Source organism: Acomys minous (assembly GCF_964271855.1).
Source record: "Acomys minous genome assembly, chromosome: 13".
Lineage (NCBI taxonomy): Eukaryota > Metazoa > Chordata > Mammalia > Rodentia > Muridae > Acomys > Acomys minous.
This window is the reverse complement of record NC_140495.1, coordinates 105714634-105735182: the sequence shown is the minus strand read 5'-3', so window position 1 is coordinate 105735182 and position 20549 is coordinate 105714634. Positions and strand designations below refer to the sequence as shown.

The 20549-nt window shown below is 51.2% G+C and overlaps 1 protein-coding gene and 1 long non-coding RNA gene across 11 annotated transcripts in view; one reads left to right on the top strand and one right to left on the bottom strand.

The window, feature by feature from the left end:
* The window catches only part of SLC37A1 (solute carrier family 37 member 1), a 60534-nt gene extending 41128 nt beyond the window's left edge, over positions 1 to 19406 (top strand). For all 10 annotated transcript variants that reach the window (XM_084754144.1, XM_084754151.1, XM_084754148.1 and 7 more), the window contains 10 exons: positions 2209 to 2346; positions 4162 to 4252; positions 5976 to 6038; positions 6536 to 6621; positions 7482 to 7530; positions 8306 to 8379; positions 9050 to 9128; positions 14195 to 14292; positions 18004 to 18068; positions 18491 to 19406. In XM_084754144.1, coding sequence (XP_084610270.1) covers positions 2209 to 2346; positions 4162 to 4252; positions 5976 to 6038; positions 6536 to 6621; positions 7482 to 7530; positions 8306 to 8379; positions 9050 to 9128; positions 14195 to 14292; positions 18004 to 18068; positions 18491 to 18506 — 759 coding nt within the window. In that variant the 3' untranslated portion in view covers positions 18507 to 19406. The remainder of the gene's footprint in view (positions 1 to 2208; positions 2347 to 4161; positions 4253 to 5975; positions 6039 to 6535; positions 6622 to 7481; positions 7531 to 8305; positions 8380 to 9049; positions 9129 to 14194; positions 14293 to 18003; positions 18069 to 18490) is intronic.
* On the bottom strand, positions 13062 to 13810 carry LOC311581296. The gene is made up of 2 exons (XR_014773737.1): positions 13546 to 13810; positions 13062 to 13415 (listed from the first exon to the last, which is right to left on the bottom strand). It is a non-coding gene; the product is annotated as an uncharacterized lncRNA (long non-coding RNA).
* Positions 19407 to 20549: the final 1143 nt, after the last annotated feature.

The window sequence follows — 20549 nt, the reverse complement described above, 5'->3', positions numbered from 1 at the left end:
CACCCACCTAGCTGTCATCTTTCTTATTTAATTAGTATGCGAGTGCCTGCTTGTCTGGGTGTGAAACCTGTGTGCAGTTCCCATGGAGGCCAGGAGAGGGCATTGGATTCCTTGAGCTGGCATCATAGACATTTGTGAGCTGCCTGATGTGACTAGAAATCGAACCTGGGTCCTGTGCTAAAGCCGCAGGTACAGGCTGGAGAGATGGTTCAGTGGTTAAGAGTACTGGCTGCTCTTCCAGAGGTCCTAAGTTCAATTCCCAGCAACCACATGGTGGCTCCCAACCATCTGTATGGTTCCAGAGGGCATGGAATCTGATGCCCTCTTCTGGGTGTGTGTGAAGACAGATTATTTACACATACACACACATACACACACATAACACACACACACATTTTAATATGTTTTATTAGTTTATTCATATTACATCTCAATTCTTATCCCATCCCTTGTATCCTCCCATTCCTCCCTCCCTCCCATTTCCCCCTTAACTCCCTTCCCCTATGACTGTGACTGAGGGGGACCTTTTTTTTTTTTTTTTTTTTAAGCTGCAAGTGCTCTTAACCACTGAGCAGCCATCGCCCCAGCCCCGCATTCCTTCTTGATTAATTAATTAATTTTTAAAAATTTTGCTGTAGTTTGAACTCACCTTACATGCAGTAAAACAAATAAAATAATACATCAATGGCTGTTGGATCCTTTAGTACATAGGAACACTCCTTTCTAAGCCTCCCGGATTCACAGTTCATTCAGGAAAAGCTGTGTTACATCAGCCTTGCTCTGACTTAAAACCCCATGGCAGAGCTGGGATCGCTCCGCTGTGCTCCAGTAAGCACAAATTCTGTCCCTTGGGAATGTCCCCGGTATTGGGAGGCACAAACCTCAGAGCTGGCTTATAAATTTTAAAATAGCATCGCTTCTGGCAGCATTTGTACACTGTGAACACCTTGCAAGGCCCAGGGTCCCATGAAGACTTCCTCACTAGCAAGTCCGTGAAATGACGTCACTCTACCTCACAGTGACCGCGTTGCTGGTTTGGAGTTTAGCGTCTCTCTTTCCTGAAAAGCTTCCTGTAGATTGTGGATGAATACATAAAGCAGTCCCTTCAGGCGTGTTCAACCATGCTGTCATCTGCAAGGTTCCTGCTAGAGAGCTGTGTAATCGAGTTAAAAACGAACACACAAATGCACACTTACAAAATATAAATCCCTTAATGTCTTAAGTATGTTTATACTTTGGTGTTGGATGTGTTTCTGAGTTATCTTTGGCCACATGTCAGCCCTGGGCAGCACTCTGGACACAGCTGATTAGATCATAATAAAAAATCTAATCTGATTACATGTTGTTATCTATGAGACACAAGGCATCTTCTCCTGTTATCGGAGTCTTCCTGATGTTTGGGTACAAGATACATCATCTGTGCAGTGTGTTTTTAACCTACTGATCTTTCTCCAAGTGACGTGGGGTTCATTTTTTTTTTTTCTCACTATTTCTGAACCAAAGGTTTCTGTGAGTTAATGCTATTTCATGGGCCAGGTGGATAGTGACAACTGATGTGACAATGAGGTGGACATAGTTAGCTACATGTGTTTCTGAGGCTTTTAGCAGGAAGCCAGGTGACTTACTCACTTAAAATTCTGGCCTCTTGGCCTGGAGAGATGGCTCAGCAGTTTAGAGCACTGACTGTTTGCAGCGCCCACGCTGCTAGTCTAGGCTATGGCGAGGGTCTGCGGATTGAAAAGAGGACACAACAGTGGGTCACTCGTGCTAAGAGAATGCCGTTTATTGGGAGTAACAGAGCTGCTAATATAGGGGAGGAACCAGCAATCAAACAGTACTGAGGAAAGTCCCCAAGAGGAAGCAAACCAAGGGCCAAATCATGAGACTCAAAACAAGGAAAATGAAGGCAACCAGAGGAGCACAATGTTTCAGCTGCAGAGAAAAACAAGTAATGGTCAGTACCAGCACAGCTGCAGTTCCCCACAGCTGTTCTTTCAGAAGTCCTGAGTTCAATTCCCAGGAACCTCATGGTGGCTCACAACCATCTATAATGAGATCGCTGCCCTCTTCTGGCCTTCCTGTGTATATGCAGGCAGAGCACTGTATACATAATTAATTAATTAATTAATTAATTTTAAAAAGGAAATTCTGTCCTCTCTTCAGCCAGATGCCCCTGGTGACATCTGTTCCTTTTCCTTTTGTGCCCAGGACCCGGAGCTGCAGTGCTTGCTTCTCTCTGATGGGAAGAGCCCCCTTCACCCGAGCCACATTGTCGTCCTTCCGGGCGACAGCAGCAGCAACAGCAGCATGGGCGCCATCAGCTTCACAGGAGCCCTGAGGATCCCAGTGAGTCTGTGCGCCAGGGATAGAACACTGCTGTGGGAGAGGGCCGGGTCTTCCTGTTCCTGTGGGCAGTGTGGCTGGTCATTCTAGGGTGAATGTGACATGTGTGTGTCATCTCTTCGTCTTGTACTGTCTCTAGCACTCTGAAATTAATTTTTCCACCCAGAAACTTCACAGGCCAATGAAAAACAGAAAGCTGGCTGCTCTGAGCCTGTATCCATGATACCTTCTGTCCCTCTTGTCTCTCTACCCTCCCAGGCACACGCTTTCTGGCTCTGAGGGCGTAGGGTGCAACGGAAGGCACCCTGTGCTCACTGAGCCTGCTCCGTTTCACAGCACAGTGAGGGTCTGAGCATCCAGTATGGCATGCAGCCACAGGGAGGGTAAGGCACGAAAGGAGGAGAGGCTACAGAAGACTAGCCAGCAATGTGCTAGGGTCCTAAGTAGCTGGACCCGATTATGCTCTGGCCCTTTGGGGGGATAGGGTCAGCTATCTCCCACAATGCCCTGCAGTAGCAACCTTACAGTTTACAGATGTGAGCCCTGGCCGGTCTCCACAGCACAGGCCCACGCCTGGGCACTGGGTTCTGGAACAGGCTTCACAGCTGGCCACTGGAAGATGATAATTTTAAATGAAAGTCATTTCTAAGACTGTTCTCACTACCAGCTAAGCAGCCCTTCTGTGGTAGCTTACTGCTCTGCTTTGCTGCCCAGAATACTTCCGCTGACATCAGTTGGGGAGCAGACTAGCATGCAAATGCAAGTTATGAGGCAATGTGGACAGGACAGGCTTTGGAGGCCTGGTCCAACTTCACCATCCCCCTCCCGCTCTCCTCTCCCCTCCCCCGCCCAGCTGGTTGGCCTGAGCATCTACACTGTCCTGGGCTCCTCTCCTGGTGCAGTGTGATCTGTTGATCTGAGTCTGACATTAGTTGAGTTCATGCCAGTGCAGAGCATGCCAGGCACGTATGTACTAGGTTAATATGGACCACACACTCTCATCCTCACACTGCAACCGAAAAACACCAATGGTGCTGATGGAGGTTTCAGTGTGTGTGTGTGTGTGTGTGATGCATACACATGAGTATGCATGTTCACATATCGGTGTACACACATGCATAGGCTAGAGGAAGCAGGGTCTCTCCCTGAATGAACTGGAAGCTTGCTGTTTTGGCTGGGTAGCTGACCAGTGAGCTCCTTGGATCTGTCTGTCTCCGCCCTCCAGTGCTGGAGTCACAGACACTCACAACTATGCCTGGCTGTTTATATGGATACTGGGGTTTTGAACTTGGGCCACATTGGTATAACAAGTCCTCTTATGCACCAAGCTATCTCCTCAGTCCAATTCCTGAGTCTTAATGAGCATCCCAGGGGGGATATCACTGGCCATCATTTGGCGTGACTGTCTCATCAGTATATATTTTCATTGGCTCTTTTTTGTTTTGTTTTGTTTTTGTTTTTCAAGACAGTCTCTCTGTGTAACCTTGGCTGTCCTGGACTCACTTTGTAGACCAGGCTGGCCTCGAACTCACAGGGATCCACCTGCCTCTGCCTCCCGAGTGCTGGGATTAAAGGCGTGCATCACCACGCCCGGCTTTCATTGGCTCTTACTGGATATAGACATCGGGTTTTTGCCTTCTGGGAAGCCAAGCCAGGCGTGTCCGTCCGTGCTCTGGATCTCCTGGGGCTTGCTTCCCCAGAGTGTTCTTGCCTGAGCAAGGCCGAACCTTGCAGAAACACAGCCTGCCTGCAGGGGAATTGTCGTCAACTGTGCTCAGCCACACCTTGAAACACACTGCCGGACCCTCTCTCTTCCAGGGCGTGATCGAGTTCTCTCTGTGCTTGCTGTTCGCCAAGCTGGTCAGCTACACGTTCCTGTTTTGGCTTCCACTGTACATCACCAACGTAGGTGAGTGCCTGCCTGCCCAAAGCAAGGTTCAGTTCTGTGCACTGACCACTCAGTGACCATCCACTGTACATCACCAACATGGGTGAGTGCCTGCTTGCCCAAAGCGAGGTTCGGTTCTGTGCACTGACCGCTCAGTGACCACACGTGGTGACCGGAGAGGGACGGCGTGGCTCAGCAAACGGGAGAGGATGTGGCTGTGGTAATAACAGTCCCTAGGTTCGCTGAGTACATCCTGACCCCTCTGCAGTTCCCAGAGGCTGCCTGCGTTTGAATCTGGCCCGAGTTAGGCTTTGGAACACAGCGGCCAGCATGCAGGAACATAGCCGCCGGGGATTTGAGATAAGATATCCTTAGAAATCCGACCTAGAAACTGTTCTCTGGGGTGCGTTCTGATTTTTGGAAGGGCCAACAGCCTCTTAGGTTTCCACAGTCCAAGACTGTCTGAAACTGTGGCTCCTGATAGAGTATTCCAGGAAATAATGCTATATGCTGTGCACGGTCAGTACGTAGACGGGGTGACAAGAGACTCTGCAGTTCCCAGGAACCAAATCAGGGCTGTGGTGATGGGGTGGGAGTCTCACAGCATGGTGACACCTTGAGCACAGGAACCTGTGAGGCAACAGGAAAAGCAGCAGGGTTTTGTAACTACAGCCTTGGGCTTGGGCTCTGGGGACAGCACAGAAAGGATGGTCAGGTTCCAAGGGGCGTCATGAGGCCATGTCGAGGTTGACCAGAACCCAAATCTGGAGGGGACATCACCTCAGCCCAGGAACCTGGGGTGGCAGCAAGGGGACCTCTCGGGGGTGTGGCTAACAAGGACAGACTGCGGAAGGAAAGAGAGGGTGGGTGAGCAGGCTGCAAGGAGCTACCTCAGAGCCCACCTCACCTCGAGGGGTGCAGAGTACATCTGACAGAGAGTCTCAGTAGGGGGACCATACTGCTTTTCACAAGAGAACAAATTTTTCCCCCTCTTTTTGGTTTTTCAAGACAGGGGTTCTCGGTGTAGCCCTGGCTGTCCTGGAACTCACTCTGTAGACCAGGCTAGCCTCAAACTCACAGAGACCCACCTGCCTCTGCCTCCCAAATGCTGGGATTACAGGCATGTGCTACCACCCACCCGGCTAAGGGAGCAATCTTGACCTGAGTGTTGAATTGCCCGGATGCCCAGTCTGAGTCTTGCTTTGGGTCAATTCCAGTTACTGCAGGGTGAGGGAGATGGGTCTGACCAGCCAAGCACTTCCCACTTGTCTCCGCATACTGGCCAGCATCCATCCAGCTGCAAGTAAAGGGACATGAAGGGGCAGTACCGTGCCACTGAGGCATGAGAAGGCTCAGGCCCCAGCTGGGTCAGGTAGCACACAGTGCCACACTCTCAGTTACACTGTGTGACTGACTGAATATTCTTGGCCGTTGCTCTGGGGAGGCCTGATTTTGACCTTGAACCACAGCCCTCAAAAACACTCACGTGCATGTACAGAGACACACACCCAAACCCTAAGTACCTTCCCAGGCTCACCCCTGAGCTGATAACCCTATGGTGGCCAAGCATAGGCTGCAAGGATGGCCAGGCTTGGGTGAGACGAGCCAACCAACTTCTTTCAAAATCTGAATTCCGATGAATGCTAGGTGTAAACCTGCTCATGAAACAGAGTCCCTCGTGGGTCCCTCTGGCCTAACCACTGAGGACATGTCCTCATTAACTCATATTCTGGTCATTCAACAGATCACCTGGATGCCAAGAAAGCCGGGGAGCTGTCCACATTGTTTGACGTGGGCGGGATCTTTGGTGAGTTAAAAGCCGTTTGCTCCACTTTGTCAAGATAGAGCTGGGTGGGTGACAGTCTTCCTGGGACTCAGCACACTAAAGCTGAGGCAGCAGCATGGCAAGTCAGAGGCTGTTCTGGCCTACGGAGTGAGACCTTTTCCTTGTTCGAGTCCGTTTTGCTGCTGGCCGGGCACCATGTGACATAGTGACCTTGGCATTTGCCCTGCTTGCCTCTGACCTGAGCCAGCTGCCCTCAGGAATGCCACGCACTCCCGGGCAGGTGGCAGAGGCATTAGTACCACCAGGTAAAGCGGCTTTGGAGTTGCCCTAAAGCCTAGACACTCTGATTCCCATGGCCTTGTTAGGCCAGGCCCCAAGCAGCCGTTTCTGCTGCTCAATGAGGACAGGCTCTGGGATGGTTGCTGTAGTTCTTGCCCCTGTGACCTGGTCTCCACTGGGATGTTCCCACTGGGCCTCAGCTCCTGAACTCCCCTCCCCACCCCACCCCCATATTACAGGTGGGATCCTAGCAGGTGTGATCTCCGACCGGCTGGAAAAACGAGCCTCCACCTGTGGTTTGATGCTCCTGCTGGCAGCACCTACGGTAAGCCCCAGCTCTGCCCACTGTCAAAGTGGTCAGGCAGCTTCATCCCCACGCACCACCACTGTCCCCTGCCCAAGCTCCACATCCCTAGAAGAAACCCAACTTGTCCCTGGCTGGAAGCGCCAGGCCCTCCATCACCCTTGCCCACCACGCCCCTGGGCTGCACACACCACGCTCCTCCCCAACTCTGAGTTTCTCATGGCTGCTTCTATCTGTGGTATTCCCTTCACACCCATCCCTGTGCCCCTTCCCAGTCACACTCTTGCCTGTCCCTTGGGATCTCCGTGACACCCCATCTTCTAGGTTCAGTGAGCCCCATCATGTCAGGCTCATCCTTTAGGCATTTAGAAGCTTTTGGCCTTGGCCAGGTGACTTCCCTGCCTCAGATTCCTCTGAGTTGGGGTGATGCTACTCATCACCCTAACGTGTGGCTGTGCAGAGCCAGTGTGGTACTGGCCTGCCATTGCTGTTGGTGACATGAGGGGCTGTTCTGTTGCCACGTTGTATTTGTCCACATGCCTCTCATCCCAAGGCTGTGGCTGGATGTCCCCAGAACATGGCCTAAGTCTGAGTCCTCTCAGACCTCAGGCTGTATAAAGGAGTCCTCAAGAATTATGTGCAGTGTGGCCCCTATCGCTAGGACAGCATCCCAGGGTGCAGTGCTCAGGCAGGCAGCCGCAAACCTCAGGGGAAGAGTTGAGGACTTGTCCGGTGTCCCTCCCACCAGCCCTGGGCACTCTACAAGTTCCCCAAGGCCAACAGGCGGGTCCCTGTGGGCTCTGTTTCTAAACCACAGGCTCTCGGCAGCCCCGCAGCTGCCTGCGCTGAGCCATCCACCTTTCTGTCCTTAACTCCTGCAGCTTTATGTTTTCTCCTCCGTCAGCAAAATGGGTCTAGAAGCCACCATAGGTGAGTACGTGAGACCTCATCACTTCTCTTTCACACATGTCTGTCCACACAACCTCATGACATGAACGGTAAAAAGCAGTCTAGAGGCATTAGGCTGGGGTGAGTGAGCGCTGGCTGTGGCCCCACGTTCCTCTTTGGGAGAGGCCAGGCTCCTGTTTCCAGATAGTGCCCCTGTGACAGTTACTGTGGGCTAAGCATGGCCACCCAGCCAGCAGTGCTCCGTTCTGGGTGCCAAGGGGAGGAGTTGTTCAGCCTGGGGTTGGGGCATTACCCACAGCCCTGGAAGCTGTTGTGTTAAGGTGGAGAGCCAGCCAAGGACACTGGAGGGAGTGGGCGTGGAAGCATCTTGTCACAGTGGCCAGTGAACGTGGGGTTTCCCCTGGACCCAGGAAAAAGGAGCTCAGGCAGTTGGGGGAAGGGCCGTGTGGTTCAGTGTCCCTGCCTGTGGTCAAGAGAAGGCCTCGCTCTGGCTGAAAAGGCTGTGGCACAGATCTGGTGCTGGCCTGGCCTTGGTCTACCCAAGCTCTCATCCCCTCCGTGTTCCATCATTGGATGCTGTCCATGGAGGCCGGGGAACTTGAGTTCTGGGTGCTCCAGACAGGATGCTGAGGCTTTGAGAAAGCCTGACAACGCATCCTCAAGCACAGTGCAGAAGCCATTTGTCCTGTGTCCGGGAGATTGCCCCCAGGGGGTGGGCTCCTTCCCCTTAAATGCCTGCCCTCACCCACTGCTGGTCTGGGCAGGCCCTGTTTTGAGCCCCCTCTGTTTTCCACAGCCATGCTGCTCCTCAGCGGGGCTCTAGTCAGTGGGCCCTATGCACTGATCACCACCGCCGTCTCTGCAGACCTGGTGAGTCACACGCTGCTTCCCCTGCTCAGGGCCAACACTGACTCCACTCCATGGGGCGAAACTTCATTCACAGTTTGTGCACAGATAGCCCGAGTCTTGAGAGTTTCCTAGCAGCTGTCCCTAGCCACCTTCTCTCGGTCTCTTCTGCCTGTGTAAATGCTGTCCATGAGTGGGCCACAGAGTGTCCAGCTAAGGAGCACAGGAGTGGAGCTTTGACACTGCCCCCCCCACACACACACCCCATGTCATCTGTCCAGGGCAGCAGGTTGACCCTGCCTGGGTCTCCATGTTAGATGCTATTGCTAGATCTGCCCATAGGAAGCTTATCCTGGGATGGACATGAGCGTACAGACTCAGCTATGTGCCCCTGAGATATTCTGGAAGGATCCACACCAGACTGAACAAAATGGCCAACGTATAAGAGGCAGAACCAGAGAAGGGATTCTAACCACATTTTTTTTTTAGACTAAATAAGAGAGTTGCAAATAACTAAATATGTTCAGGCAGGTATTTTGAGGGATTCCTGGCTCTTAGAATTCCTCAGAGCTTCGCTCAAGGTGGCGCAGGGAGGAGACAAGACTTCCTAAGGAGAGCGCTCTGTGTGTTGAATGCGTGTGTCAGTCACACTTCATGCCCGTCTGTTTCACATCCTTCTCCTCTATGCCCGCAGGGGACTCACAAGAGTCTGAAAGGGAACTCTCATGCTCTGTCCACGGTGACGGCCATCATCGACGGCACTGGGTCTGTAGGTATGCAGAGAACGCCCAGCCCTCCCCGCCCCCGCCCCCCAACAGCCTCGTGGGGTGAAGCAGAAAGCTGTTGTTCCTGATGGGCACCCAAGGTTCTGGTGCCAGTGTCAGGGCTGGCAGCTCCTAGAAGCTCGGGGGAGTTGGCGGGAGGCTTCAGAGGAGACAGTTGTGTGGGTGGGTGGCTGGTTATGTTTCCTCAGTGGGAGAGAATGGTCCTCCAGGCTCTAATTTGACCCAGGGGTTGGCCGACTTTAGGCTCCAACTTTTCATTACTGCCCCTCCAGGAAAGATAGCATTTTGTTTCAGCTTAAGTTATTGAAAAACCAATGAATCCCGAAGTACACAAGATCCAGTCACCCACCTTGCCGAGGTTTCTGAGATTTATTTTATTAGCGGATTCTGGAGTGACAGTGTAAGCTTCTCGTCCTTGTGTTAGTCAGTTTTGCGTTACTGTAACAAAAGGCCACAGATGGTCAACTTCAATAGAGGAAAAGGTTTGCTCTGGTCCCTCTTGGCCCCTGGGTTGTGTCTGGAACATGGGAGGGGGTTCAAGCTGGGTTTCTCTGCCTGGTGATGGGTCTCAGAAGCAGCATAACCTTTACTGTTACCCCAGCTCAAGAGGGACTTCATGGCCTGGGATGCAGCTGTGGATGCTCGATCTATCTATCTATCTGTCTGTCTGTCTGTCTGTCTGTCTGTCTGTCTGTCTGTCTATCTATGTATCTACCTACCTGCCTGCCTGCCTATCATGTCTGTCTCTGTTAGTCTGTCTCTGTCTCTGTCTGCCTCTGTGTTTCTCTTTCTCTCCCTGTCTCTGTGTCTCTGTCTGTGTGTGTGTGTGTGTGTGTGTGTGTGTGTGTGTGTGTGTGTCCCTCTCTCTGCTCTGTCCCACGGAAGTCTTTGTGAGTCAGTCTGCTGCTCCCAGGACACCATGCTAAGCAAAATGGCATCCTGCCAGCAGCCTGGGCACTACAGCAAAGCAGAGGATCAGAGGAGAAAGAAAACCCAGAAAGGAGATGGGAAACTTGACATTCATCTCAAACACACGGCTGAAGGGAGACAGGCTGCCTCAGTGAAGAAGGGGCCCTTTCCACAGCCCTCTGGGCTGCAGAGGAGGAAGGCGCCATGCTCAGATCAGAAGGGCAGCGGGCCAGTGGGCCTTCTCTGCCCTCAGCATCGTGTGCTGCCCCTCTTCAAAGCCCCCAAGCGTCCCTGATTACTCAAGTGCACAGGGACTCAGCAGCCAGTCACCATGGAAACAGCATGAACACTGGTCCTCCACCAAGTCCCAGCTTTGTGTCTCACGCACACTCCCCACAAGATGAAGCAAAAGAAGGCTTGAGGGACAGCACACCACTTTAGCAAAGTGTCACACTGGGAAAGCGTTTGCCCCACAGGCTTGCCAAGTGTTCACGTCTATTAGTCAGTGCAGGGTTAGGCAAAAGGCACAGCTCAGCTGATCTCCTGGCTGGTTAACTCCCAAGTGCCTTATGGCTCATGTGTTTGATGTGCTTTCAGTGTCCAGAGTGACATCCGAGGCTGCCCTTCCTACATGTGTGTGCAGAACAGTTAATTGTACCCGTGCGTGGTTTCAAGGCTTCATTTGATCAAAGTGAGACATAATCTAGATACAAGGGCTAGATAGTCCTGCAAACTTTTTTTTAGTGCATTCATGTTTTACCTGCATGTACATCTGTGTGAGGGTGTCAGATCTTAGAGTTACAGACCGTTGTGAGCTGCCATGTTGGTGCAGAGAATTGAACACCATATACATGAATCTCCTGGACTCATGTCTTCTACCCAAACAAGACACTGCTCTTCACACTCTGCTTGCCCTGCACCCCGTCTGTCACACTGGCTCTGTTGTTGCTGGCCTCTTCCCAGGCAGGATGGATGATGGTCCTCAGATGTGCCATTTCCCCTCCCTGGCTTAACTGCCCCCATTCGCTTTTTGTTTGTCTCTGTCCCTGCCCTGACACTACCACCTTCAGTATCCTCCATCTGGCAGCCTGGTGACAGGCCACACAGATGTCCACTAAGCCACCTAGACCTTGCTTCCTTTCCGTCTCCCAAGACCGCCTCCTCCTTCTCCCATCAGAGCCCTGTCTGCTAGGTTCCTATTCACGGTTCCTCTGTGGGTGGGACTGTCACCTAGTAGCCTCCTAAGCCTCCTAGAGCTTGCAAGGCTGTGGTATTGGGGTTCCATCTGCAGCACCTCAGTTTCCATCGCTGGCAGTAGGCATCTTCTGTCACTCTCTGATGCTCTTCACACTGACCTCATTCACCTTGCCCAGAGGCCCTTCCTCCCCACCACGCTGCCCCTGGCAGGCATCCGTGTGGAAGCAGGCCCCTGTGTCTTGGGGGTTGGGCACTGTTGTTTCTTTGATAAGTTTGCCTACCACCGTCTTCCTTGTGTTCTGGAAAACATTAGTCAAACATCAGGTTTCCAGAGGGCTTGTCCTTCCTGCCTCTCTCTCTGAGCAACGCCCTTGACTTTATCTTTCAACCTTCGTGTTCTTATTTTAGCTGTCCTTTTAGTGCCTCAAACACCGGGTCAGGTGAGAATCGCTGATAACCGATCTGAAGCTACAAAAGCGAGGTTCCAGTTAGTTCTCCATGTGCACTCTGACTGTATTCCCCTTGCCTGGGGGTTTCTGTGTGCGTTGTTAACCGCACCTGGCCTTCCCTCCGCAGAGTCTGTGTCGCAGCTGCATCCTCTAGGCTGCCCCTTTGTATCTTTGCATGTAAGAATAAGCCACTTAAATGAGTGAGGACGGAGGCCCCTTTCTTGGAGAGCGCCCCCTGGTGGACTTCACAGATCAGCTTGGACTCTGCCTGCCCTGGGCTGAGTTCTAGAGCTCAGTGCTGGAGCATAGATGGCTGCTTGGGGGTTGGTGTCGTCCCCTGGGTCCCTGTTCTCTGTTGGGTGCCTTCCCCATACCCCTCATAGGGTTTGCTGTCCCCAGAGGTTCAGCTGTTTCCCTTCTGTGTCATTGAGGAGGAACCTGGACTCTGAGGTGGTGGAGGGAACAAATGATGGCCCTTTGCCTGCTGCTGCCCCTCCCCCTGTGTCATGTGCTTGGCCAGCCTAGCAATGGGGAGATGTGCCCAGGCTAGGCCCACTGTTATCTTTATTTTTTAAATGCATGTTTGTAGGCATAATTTTTTTAGCATTTTTATTTGGGTACTTACATCTACTACCCTTCTCCACCCCAATCCCTTCCAACCCCCCAACTCTAGGTAGGTGACAACAAAGGTTAGAGTAGAAAGGGGGCGTAGACCTCTTTAAAGTACTTCCTGCTGATCGGGCTTGTCTAGTCTTCCTCATCAGAATATTCAGCAACCCAGCAATAGCAAATGCAGCAGGGGACTGGCAGGGGCGGGGTGAGGGGGGCAGCTGCCTCAGGCCCTCTCAGGGCTCCCCCATTCATACCCCCTCAAGAGTTTCCCACAATTAAACTATCTGCAGTTGGCAAAAATCACGCCTCTGCCAGGGCATGCAACACCTCATAGTCAGCTGCTGTGGACAGTCTGAAGCAACCCAATATCCCAAACCTGGGATTTAAGCAAAAACAGATTCGCACAACATAACTGGTTTTTAAAAGAAACCACTATTCTTACTACACATGTTTTTTCCTCTCATCTGCCCTCTACTTTGTGGATTTACGTTTTTTGTTTTGTTTTTTTTTTTTAATTCACCCACCCCCATGAGAGAAGGGCTCCAGACACTGTAACAAGCGTTCTCCTGCAGATGTCCTCTGCTTGTTTAGCTTTCAAAGTTTATTTGAAGTAAATTTAAACTTGAAAAAGACAACCTTACAAATATAATGCAAAAGCCGGGTGTGGTGGCACACGCCTTTAATCCCAGCACTCGGGAGGCAGAGGCAGGTAGGTCGCTGTGAGTTTGAAGCTTAGCCTGGTCTACAAACTGAGTCCAGGACAGCCAAGGCTACACAGAGAAAACAAAATATACAAAACAAAACAAACAAGCAAAAATCAAATATAGGCTGGGCAGTGGTAGCGCACATCTTTAATCCCAGCACTCAGGAGGCAGAGGCAGGAGTATCACTGTGAGTTCAAGGCCAAGAAAGAAAGAAAGAAAGGAAAAAAGAGAAAAAAAAAAAGCAAATATAATGCAGAGTTCATAAACATCTTGATTTTGCTTTATGCCACATCTCATTCACACACACACAGTTGTGCACATGCATACACATGTACACCTGTACCCATGCACACACATGCATATACACACTTGTGGGCATACACGTGTACCCAGCACTTATGCAGCTGCATACATACACACGTTTTACACATACATACACATGCACACCTGTACCCATGAACACACATGCATATACACACTTGTGGGCATACACGTGTACCCAGCACTTATGCAGCTACATACACACACACACACACACACACACACACACACACACACACACACACATTTTACACATACGTACACATGCACAATTATGCGTACACATGACAGTCATAAACACACACTTTGCACGTGTATAGGCATATTTTTCTGAGCCACTGAAATAAGATGCAGCTCCACGGCCCTTTGCAAATAACTGATCAGCACTCCCTCAAGAAACAGGGAGCCCCTGAGTTACAGTGGCCAGAATAGGGTGGGTGACATCAGCAGGGCCTGAGTCCTGTGTATCTTAAACAGATTTATTCAATGGCTTTTTTTTTCTTAAGCACAAGGGTATCTGAGGTTGTGTGTTGGGTTCAGATTTCTTTACATAAGTCCACTTTTTATTGTTTTTTGAGATAGAGTCTCTATGTCGTCCTGGTACTCGTTATATATAACCAGGCTGACCTTGAGCTCACAGAAATCCACCTGCCTCTGCCTCCCAAGTGCTGGGATTAAAGGTGTGCACCATGCCCAGCTATGGAAGCTCATTTATAATGATGGTGCGTCAGACAGCATGCACATTCCAAAGATCAATGCCTACTTACAGAAGATGTTTGCGCCAGTCCCTCCCTCCTCGGCACTGATAGAGTTCGTCTCCCGTTGTTAGCCTTCCTTAACCAGCATCTTTGTACCGTTTCAGGAGCTGCCTTGGGGCCCCTGCTGGCAGGGCTCATCTCCCCTTCAGGATGGAGCAACGTGTTCTACATGCTGATGTTTGCAGACGCCTGTGCCTTACTGGTGGGTCGCCTTGCCTCTAACCCGTCCACCTCCAGTTAGCTTCCCTGTAGCTGTGGGTCCAACCTTAGCCCAGTTGGTTTCACCCTTCCTAATAAGGCTGCAACCCTTCAATACTGTTTCTCATGTTGTGGTGACCCCAACTATAAGATTATCTTCATCACTCTAGTTTTGCTACGGTCACATATAGTAATGCAAATATCTGTGTTTACTGATGATGGGGTCGCGACCCACGGGTTGAGAACCACTGCCTTCTCTGCCAGTCTTCCTGTGGACTCCTATAGTTCCTAGCAAAGCTGTTTATTGTGCTACCTTTGTACACGTATGCTGAGGCTCTCTCTAGCAATGGGAAATAAGTCAGAAGCAGGTGAAGCTGTTGCTTTGTAGGTTGTTGACCGTCACAGGCATGGAGACCCAAGGCTTTGGATCTGCCCAGCATGTGACAGGTCACTGGGCATATTTTTTATTTTTATTATTATTATTTTATTATTACTATTATTATTTATTACTTTTCAAGACAAGGTTTCTCTGTTGGCTGTCCTAAAACTAGCTCTGTATACCAGGCTGGCCTCGAACTCACAGAGACCACCACCACCGCCTGGCCAACATTTAAAATTTTTTATTTATCATTTTTCCGTGTATGTACATGTGCTTGAGTGTGTACGTGTGCACCACATGTATACAAAGGCCAAAGGAGGGCATCAGGCCCCCTGAAGCTCAGGTTTCAGATAGTTGCAAACCTCCTGATGTCGGTGCCAGCGGAACCAAACCCGAGTCCTCTGGAAGAGCAGCCAAGGCTCTTAATCATGGAACCATCTCCCCAGTCTGAGAATCCACATTATAAAATGGTGTGATGATAGTAATGGCAGGCCTGTTGGGGAACAAAAGCAGATGGTGAGCAGAGAGAACCCCACCTAGTCGCTATAGCAAGCACCTGACACAGTCAGCTTTGAAAGGTTCAGTTTGGCCAGTTGCTTCGAGCCTGTGACAACTTTAACCTCTGAGAAGGAACTACTGGCCTCACAGCCAGGAACCAAAACAGAGAAAAAGAAAGGTATGGCGGGGGGAGGGGGGGTTCCCACAATCCCTTTTGGTTATACCCAATGACCTACACACCTCTGACTGGCCCATAATCCTAGCCCTCAGAATGCCTATGACTGCCACAAATGTGAGCCTAGCCCAAGCTGTTTCATAAGATCCAGCCCCAGCCTGGGATACAGAATGAGACCGCCCCCCCTCTTGAAGAAGAGCAAAAAAGCTGGGGATGTAGCTCAGTTGGAAGAGTGCTTGCCTGGTGTGCACAAAGGCCCCTGTACAATCCTCAACACTATATTAAACTGGGGATGGTGACCTACACCTGTAATCCCAGCACCTGAGAGCTAGAGGCAGTAGAATTCAGAAGTCAAGGCCATCTTGGCTATGTAAGGGCTCAGTAGAGCATGCTTTCCTAGCATGCACGAGGTCCTGGGGTCGTCCCCAGCGCCACACTGCAGTTTAGAGATTGGCTGCATGAGACTCCCCTTCAAATTATGCATAAAGCACATGCTTATAGTCCCAGCACTCAAGGAGGCAGAGGGAAGCCGATCTCTGTGAGTTCGAGGCCAGCCTGGTCTACAAAGCAAGTCCAGGACAGCCAGGGCTACACAGAGAAACCCTGTCTCAGAAAACTAAAATAAAACAAGAAAAAAAAAATATGCACAAGCAAATAAATACCCCAAAGCTTAGGCGGGTCCTTCCTCTTTGCAGTGTTTTTACTTTTCCCCCTTAAAATAGATCAATTTTACCTCCTTCCCAGGCAGAGTCTGAGAGCTCAGGGCAGACCCCTTTATGTTGGCCACTGTCACCTGCTTGGGTACAGAGCTTTGCTGGAAGGCGATCTGGGTCCTTGTGACCCCTCACATAAGCTGCCCCATTCCCACAGGCAGCCCTTGTCTTCCCTCTTCCTCCTTCCTCTTGGCAGTCTGGTCTCACCATCACAGGCCTCTTCTGCCAGCACTTGCCACATGCTGTGCTTGGTGGGAGTTGGTGGCAACTGCCAGCTCAGCCCGAGGTAGTCAGAGCTACAGTTGGAGTTAGTCCCAGTTTGCTGTAAGATTCTATAGCTACCGACTCTGCATTTGGTATCACCTCGTTCCCACTATTGTTCAGTGATTGTCACAAGCCCTGTTCTTGGGTCAAGCCCGTGGTTCACCTCTTCCTTGGGGGAATTGTTGGCCACCAGCCCACTGAGGCAAGAGAGCAGAAGATGAGACGCAGGTCCTGGGAGGCTGTAAGCATGAAAGAGATGAAACACTGCAGGAACCACTTCAGGAGCTAGTTCAACTTTACTCAGGGAGGACAAAGGGTGTATAGCCCTTGGGGAGTGAGTGGGGGAGCTTCTGGGATAGGTGTACAATATTGGTTGAAATCAGGCACTTTTAGGATGCTTATTTTACATTTAGCAGCAAGCTCCCATCATATGAATGGAAACGCAGTACCTAATTATCTAGAGGTGTAAGGGAGGGGAGAGCTGCTAGCAGGGAGCTGTGTCAAGGGCCAGATATCAGATGTGGTTAGGGGCATCTATGTCTAAAGACACTCTGCAGATGGAGTCAGGCGAGAGCCGGAGGCCCTGCTGGGGAGAGGAAGTCGTGTGCCTAACACAGAGCTCAGAAAAGCTATCCAGACCAGGAGGACTGTGACCTCAAATAGCAGGGTCCTTCCAACAAAGCCAGGTGCTGGCACGGTGTCTTATCCATAGGAGACACTCCCGTTCTTAGCTTATGCACATGGGCCTCCATCCTGAACATGGGGTTTCTAGGAGCCGTGGCCTGAGGCCCGGTGTGCAACTGATGAGGGCAGGCAGCAGTGGTGGCTTAGCATCTTCACCGCCTGCTCCCACACCCCAAACCCCTCTGGGTTAAGGGTGCCTGCTGCCTTCTAAGCCCATGCCACCAGAAGCTGAGACTTCCCTCAGGATGCCCTTCCATGCAGCTCCAGAGCCTGACAGTGGTCTGCTGTCTGTCACAGAGACTAGCTGCACACCTGCACGCTGGGTAAGCCCTGAGCTTTGGGTGGCAGGCAGCCATTACTCTGCTTTGGTGAATGCCAATGGATCTTAGCCTAGCAGTTAGCAGTGTGTGGAAGGCAGCCAGAGGTATGTGTGTGTGTGTGCGCGCGCACACACACACACACACACACACGCACGCACGCACACGCACGCACACGCTATGGGCCACCTCCCCTTCTTTTTAAGATTTATTTATTATGCATACAGTGTCTGCCTGCATGTGCACCTGCCAGCCAGAAGAACCTTATTATAGACGGTTGTGAGCCACCATGTAGTTAGTTGCTGGGAATTGAACTCAGGATCTCTGGATGAGCAGTCAGTGCTCTTAACCTCTGAGCCATCTCTCTCCAGGCCCATCTCTCCTGCTTTTTCTGTCTTGTTTCCATTTGGTGTACCTTGTGGCTGGGTTGGTTTTGAAGTCTGTGCTAAAAGCCTATTTTGGTGCAGGCTTTCTGAATTATCCTGAGGACTTAGTGAGGGCCAGCCTTCACCTCAGGCCAGGTGCTGGCGTGCTCTCTGCTCAAGTGGCAGCACCTCTCTGGGACATAAGCCTGTAAGTGCTTCAGAGAAGGAGCCACGCAGTCCGGCAAGCCTCGCCAGGTCACGCCTGCCCACTGCTTGTGCCCTCACATGGTGACAGTATCTTTTCTCTGTTTTGGGTGCAGTTCCTGATCCGCCTCATACACAAGGAACTGAGTTGTCCAGGGCCAACTACAGGGATCCAGGCTCCGTAAGTCCACTGTGGCCTCTCTGGGGACAGGGCAACTCCGGGCAGCCTGATGGGAAGGGCGCATCCGGTCTTGGCACACTGCAGCCGCTCTCCTTTCTTGTCTAACGAATGCTTCTGTGTGGGTGCGATTGTACGAATCTCTCTTCAGACTCGAGAGGGGAGTGTGAGGGAACTGCCTTTGTGGGTTTGTGAGCTGTGGCTTCCCAGCCGAGAGAGTCTCTAGCAGCCATCTTCCTCTCCTTCCTTCCTGTGCCCTGCCACTGAGGAGCCATGGGAAGGGCACGCAGTTCACCCACCAGCCTGTTCCTGAAGCGAGGCATCCCGGGGAGGGCACCGGGCCAGCGCTGCGTGGGGTCCATACATCTTATGTGTGGGTTCAGCATCTCTGTGTGGCCCTCTGTCACCATATCCCTTGCCTTTAGGCTGAAGGAACACTGACCACGGAATCCTCTGGAGTGCCTGGGCCCATCTTACACACACTGTCTTTGGAAAAGCTGAAATGAAGGATCCTGTCGTAAAAAGAAAGACTCGCCTTTCCACATACACCCGGGAGCCGCTCGGAAGCCACCCTGAGACTGGCTGGATAGACAGACATCAAGCTCAGGAGGATCATGGGGAGGCTGCCTGGCTGTGTCCCACTGCCTTAATGGGCCCGAGGCCCAATGGCCCAGCCAGCCCCAGCCTGGCAGGTGCACGCCGCCCTCTGGTCACTGAACTCTGCCTGCACAGTGACAGGTAGGACTGGCCTGCAGCACCCAGGCAGCCCACCACTCTCAGGTACCCAGTGCAGAATGTTACATAGCCTGTGAGCCCAAGCCATCCTACCCTCCTGTTTCCTGAATGCGTGAGGTAAAAGGATGGGGTTAAAGGATGGGACACGTCATGAATGTCATGTCAGAAACTGAGATGGAGTCCACACCCAGCAGGCAGGAAGACCCATGCTTGATACCAACCATGTCAAGATGTAAACGGCTGTGAAGCAATAAGCCCTCAAGCAGACAGGGGCACTAGAAAGGCCAGTCCCAAAGCACCGGCATGTGCTGCCGTCCCCGCAGGACTGAGAGAGCACAGAGTCTGGGGAGGGGACCTCATTGGGTCCTAGTGGCAATGGATCCCACCCACCTATCCCACTTTACCCTAGACACCTGGGCTGTCTCTAGACCCACAGGGATTATTTATTATTTTAAATGTACAATGTGTTACATAGATTTTAAGAGAGATAGATGGCGTTTTGTTATTTATTAAGATGAGCTATGATTGTTCTGTGGCCATTTGTTGTCTTGGTTGGTTGTATCTGCTCTTTGAAATAAATGAGTTTTTATTTAAAAAAAAAAAAAAGCCCAAGTACAATGTAAATGGTTATTTCCATCCAGGTCTGCATTCTGCTAACAAAAGACCCTAGACAGACTCTGTCTCTGGTTTTCTTAGGACTGGAAAGTATATTAGGGTTTTTTTGGTTTTGTTTTGTTGGGGTTTGGTTGGTTGGTTGGTTGATTTTTGGTTTTTCGAGACAAGGTTTTTGTTGCACTGGCAAGCCTGGACTCACTTTGTAGAGCAGGTGGACCTCAAATTCACAGAGATCCATGTTCCTCTGCCTCCCAGAGTGTTGGGATTTCAGGCATGCCCGGCCATATTAGTTATTTTATGTTTCTGGGACAAAGTACCTGACAAAAGATACTTGAAGGATAGAAAGTTTTCTTTTCTTTTTTGTTTTGTTTTTGTTTGTTTTTTGACGCAGGGTAGCTTTGGCTGGCCTCGAACTCACAAGGATCCACCTGCCTCTGCCTCCCGAGTGCTGGCATTAAAGGCATCGCCCGCCCGCCTGAGAAAGGTTTCTTTTGGCTCAAGTGGCAGAGAAGGTGCACTGCCCTCGCCGTCAGAAGCAGGGAGAGATGGACGTTCATGCCCCGCTGGCCTCAAGTCCTTGACATGAGTCCTCAGGCCATGGAATTGTGCCTCCCACCTTTAAGTGGGCCTTCCTACTTCAGTTAATTCAATCTAGAACATTCTTCGTAGGCATACCCAGAGGCTTATTTCCTTGGTGGTTCTTGATTCTGTCTGAGTTGAAGATAGTAACCAAAGACATTTCTGCAGACTTTTGCAACAGAAAAGGGGCTCCACATAGAAGGCTGAGCCAGGGCCCCAGTAAGCACCAGCTCTGGATATATGGTAAGTTGTGGAACTTACCCTTGTCTATGAAATGGCATCTGGTGAGTGTGAGGGTGTTACAGCTGAGCCTAGGAGCCTCAGTTCTCACGGGGCACGCCCTCGGTGGTGGGATGCACAGTTCTGCTGCGGTGGTATCTACAGCAACTGGCCATGGACTCCTGGGGTAGGGTGGAGCACCCCCAAGTTCTGCAGACCAACAGTTGGTGGAAGGCCTGTCCTTGAACTCTTCCGGAGGCCCACTGCCATCAGTGGGCTGGCTTTTTTAGTGGTTATCATTGTTGGGTTTGGTTTTTAGTTTCTTTTGTTTTGTAT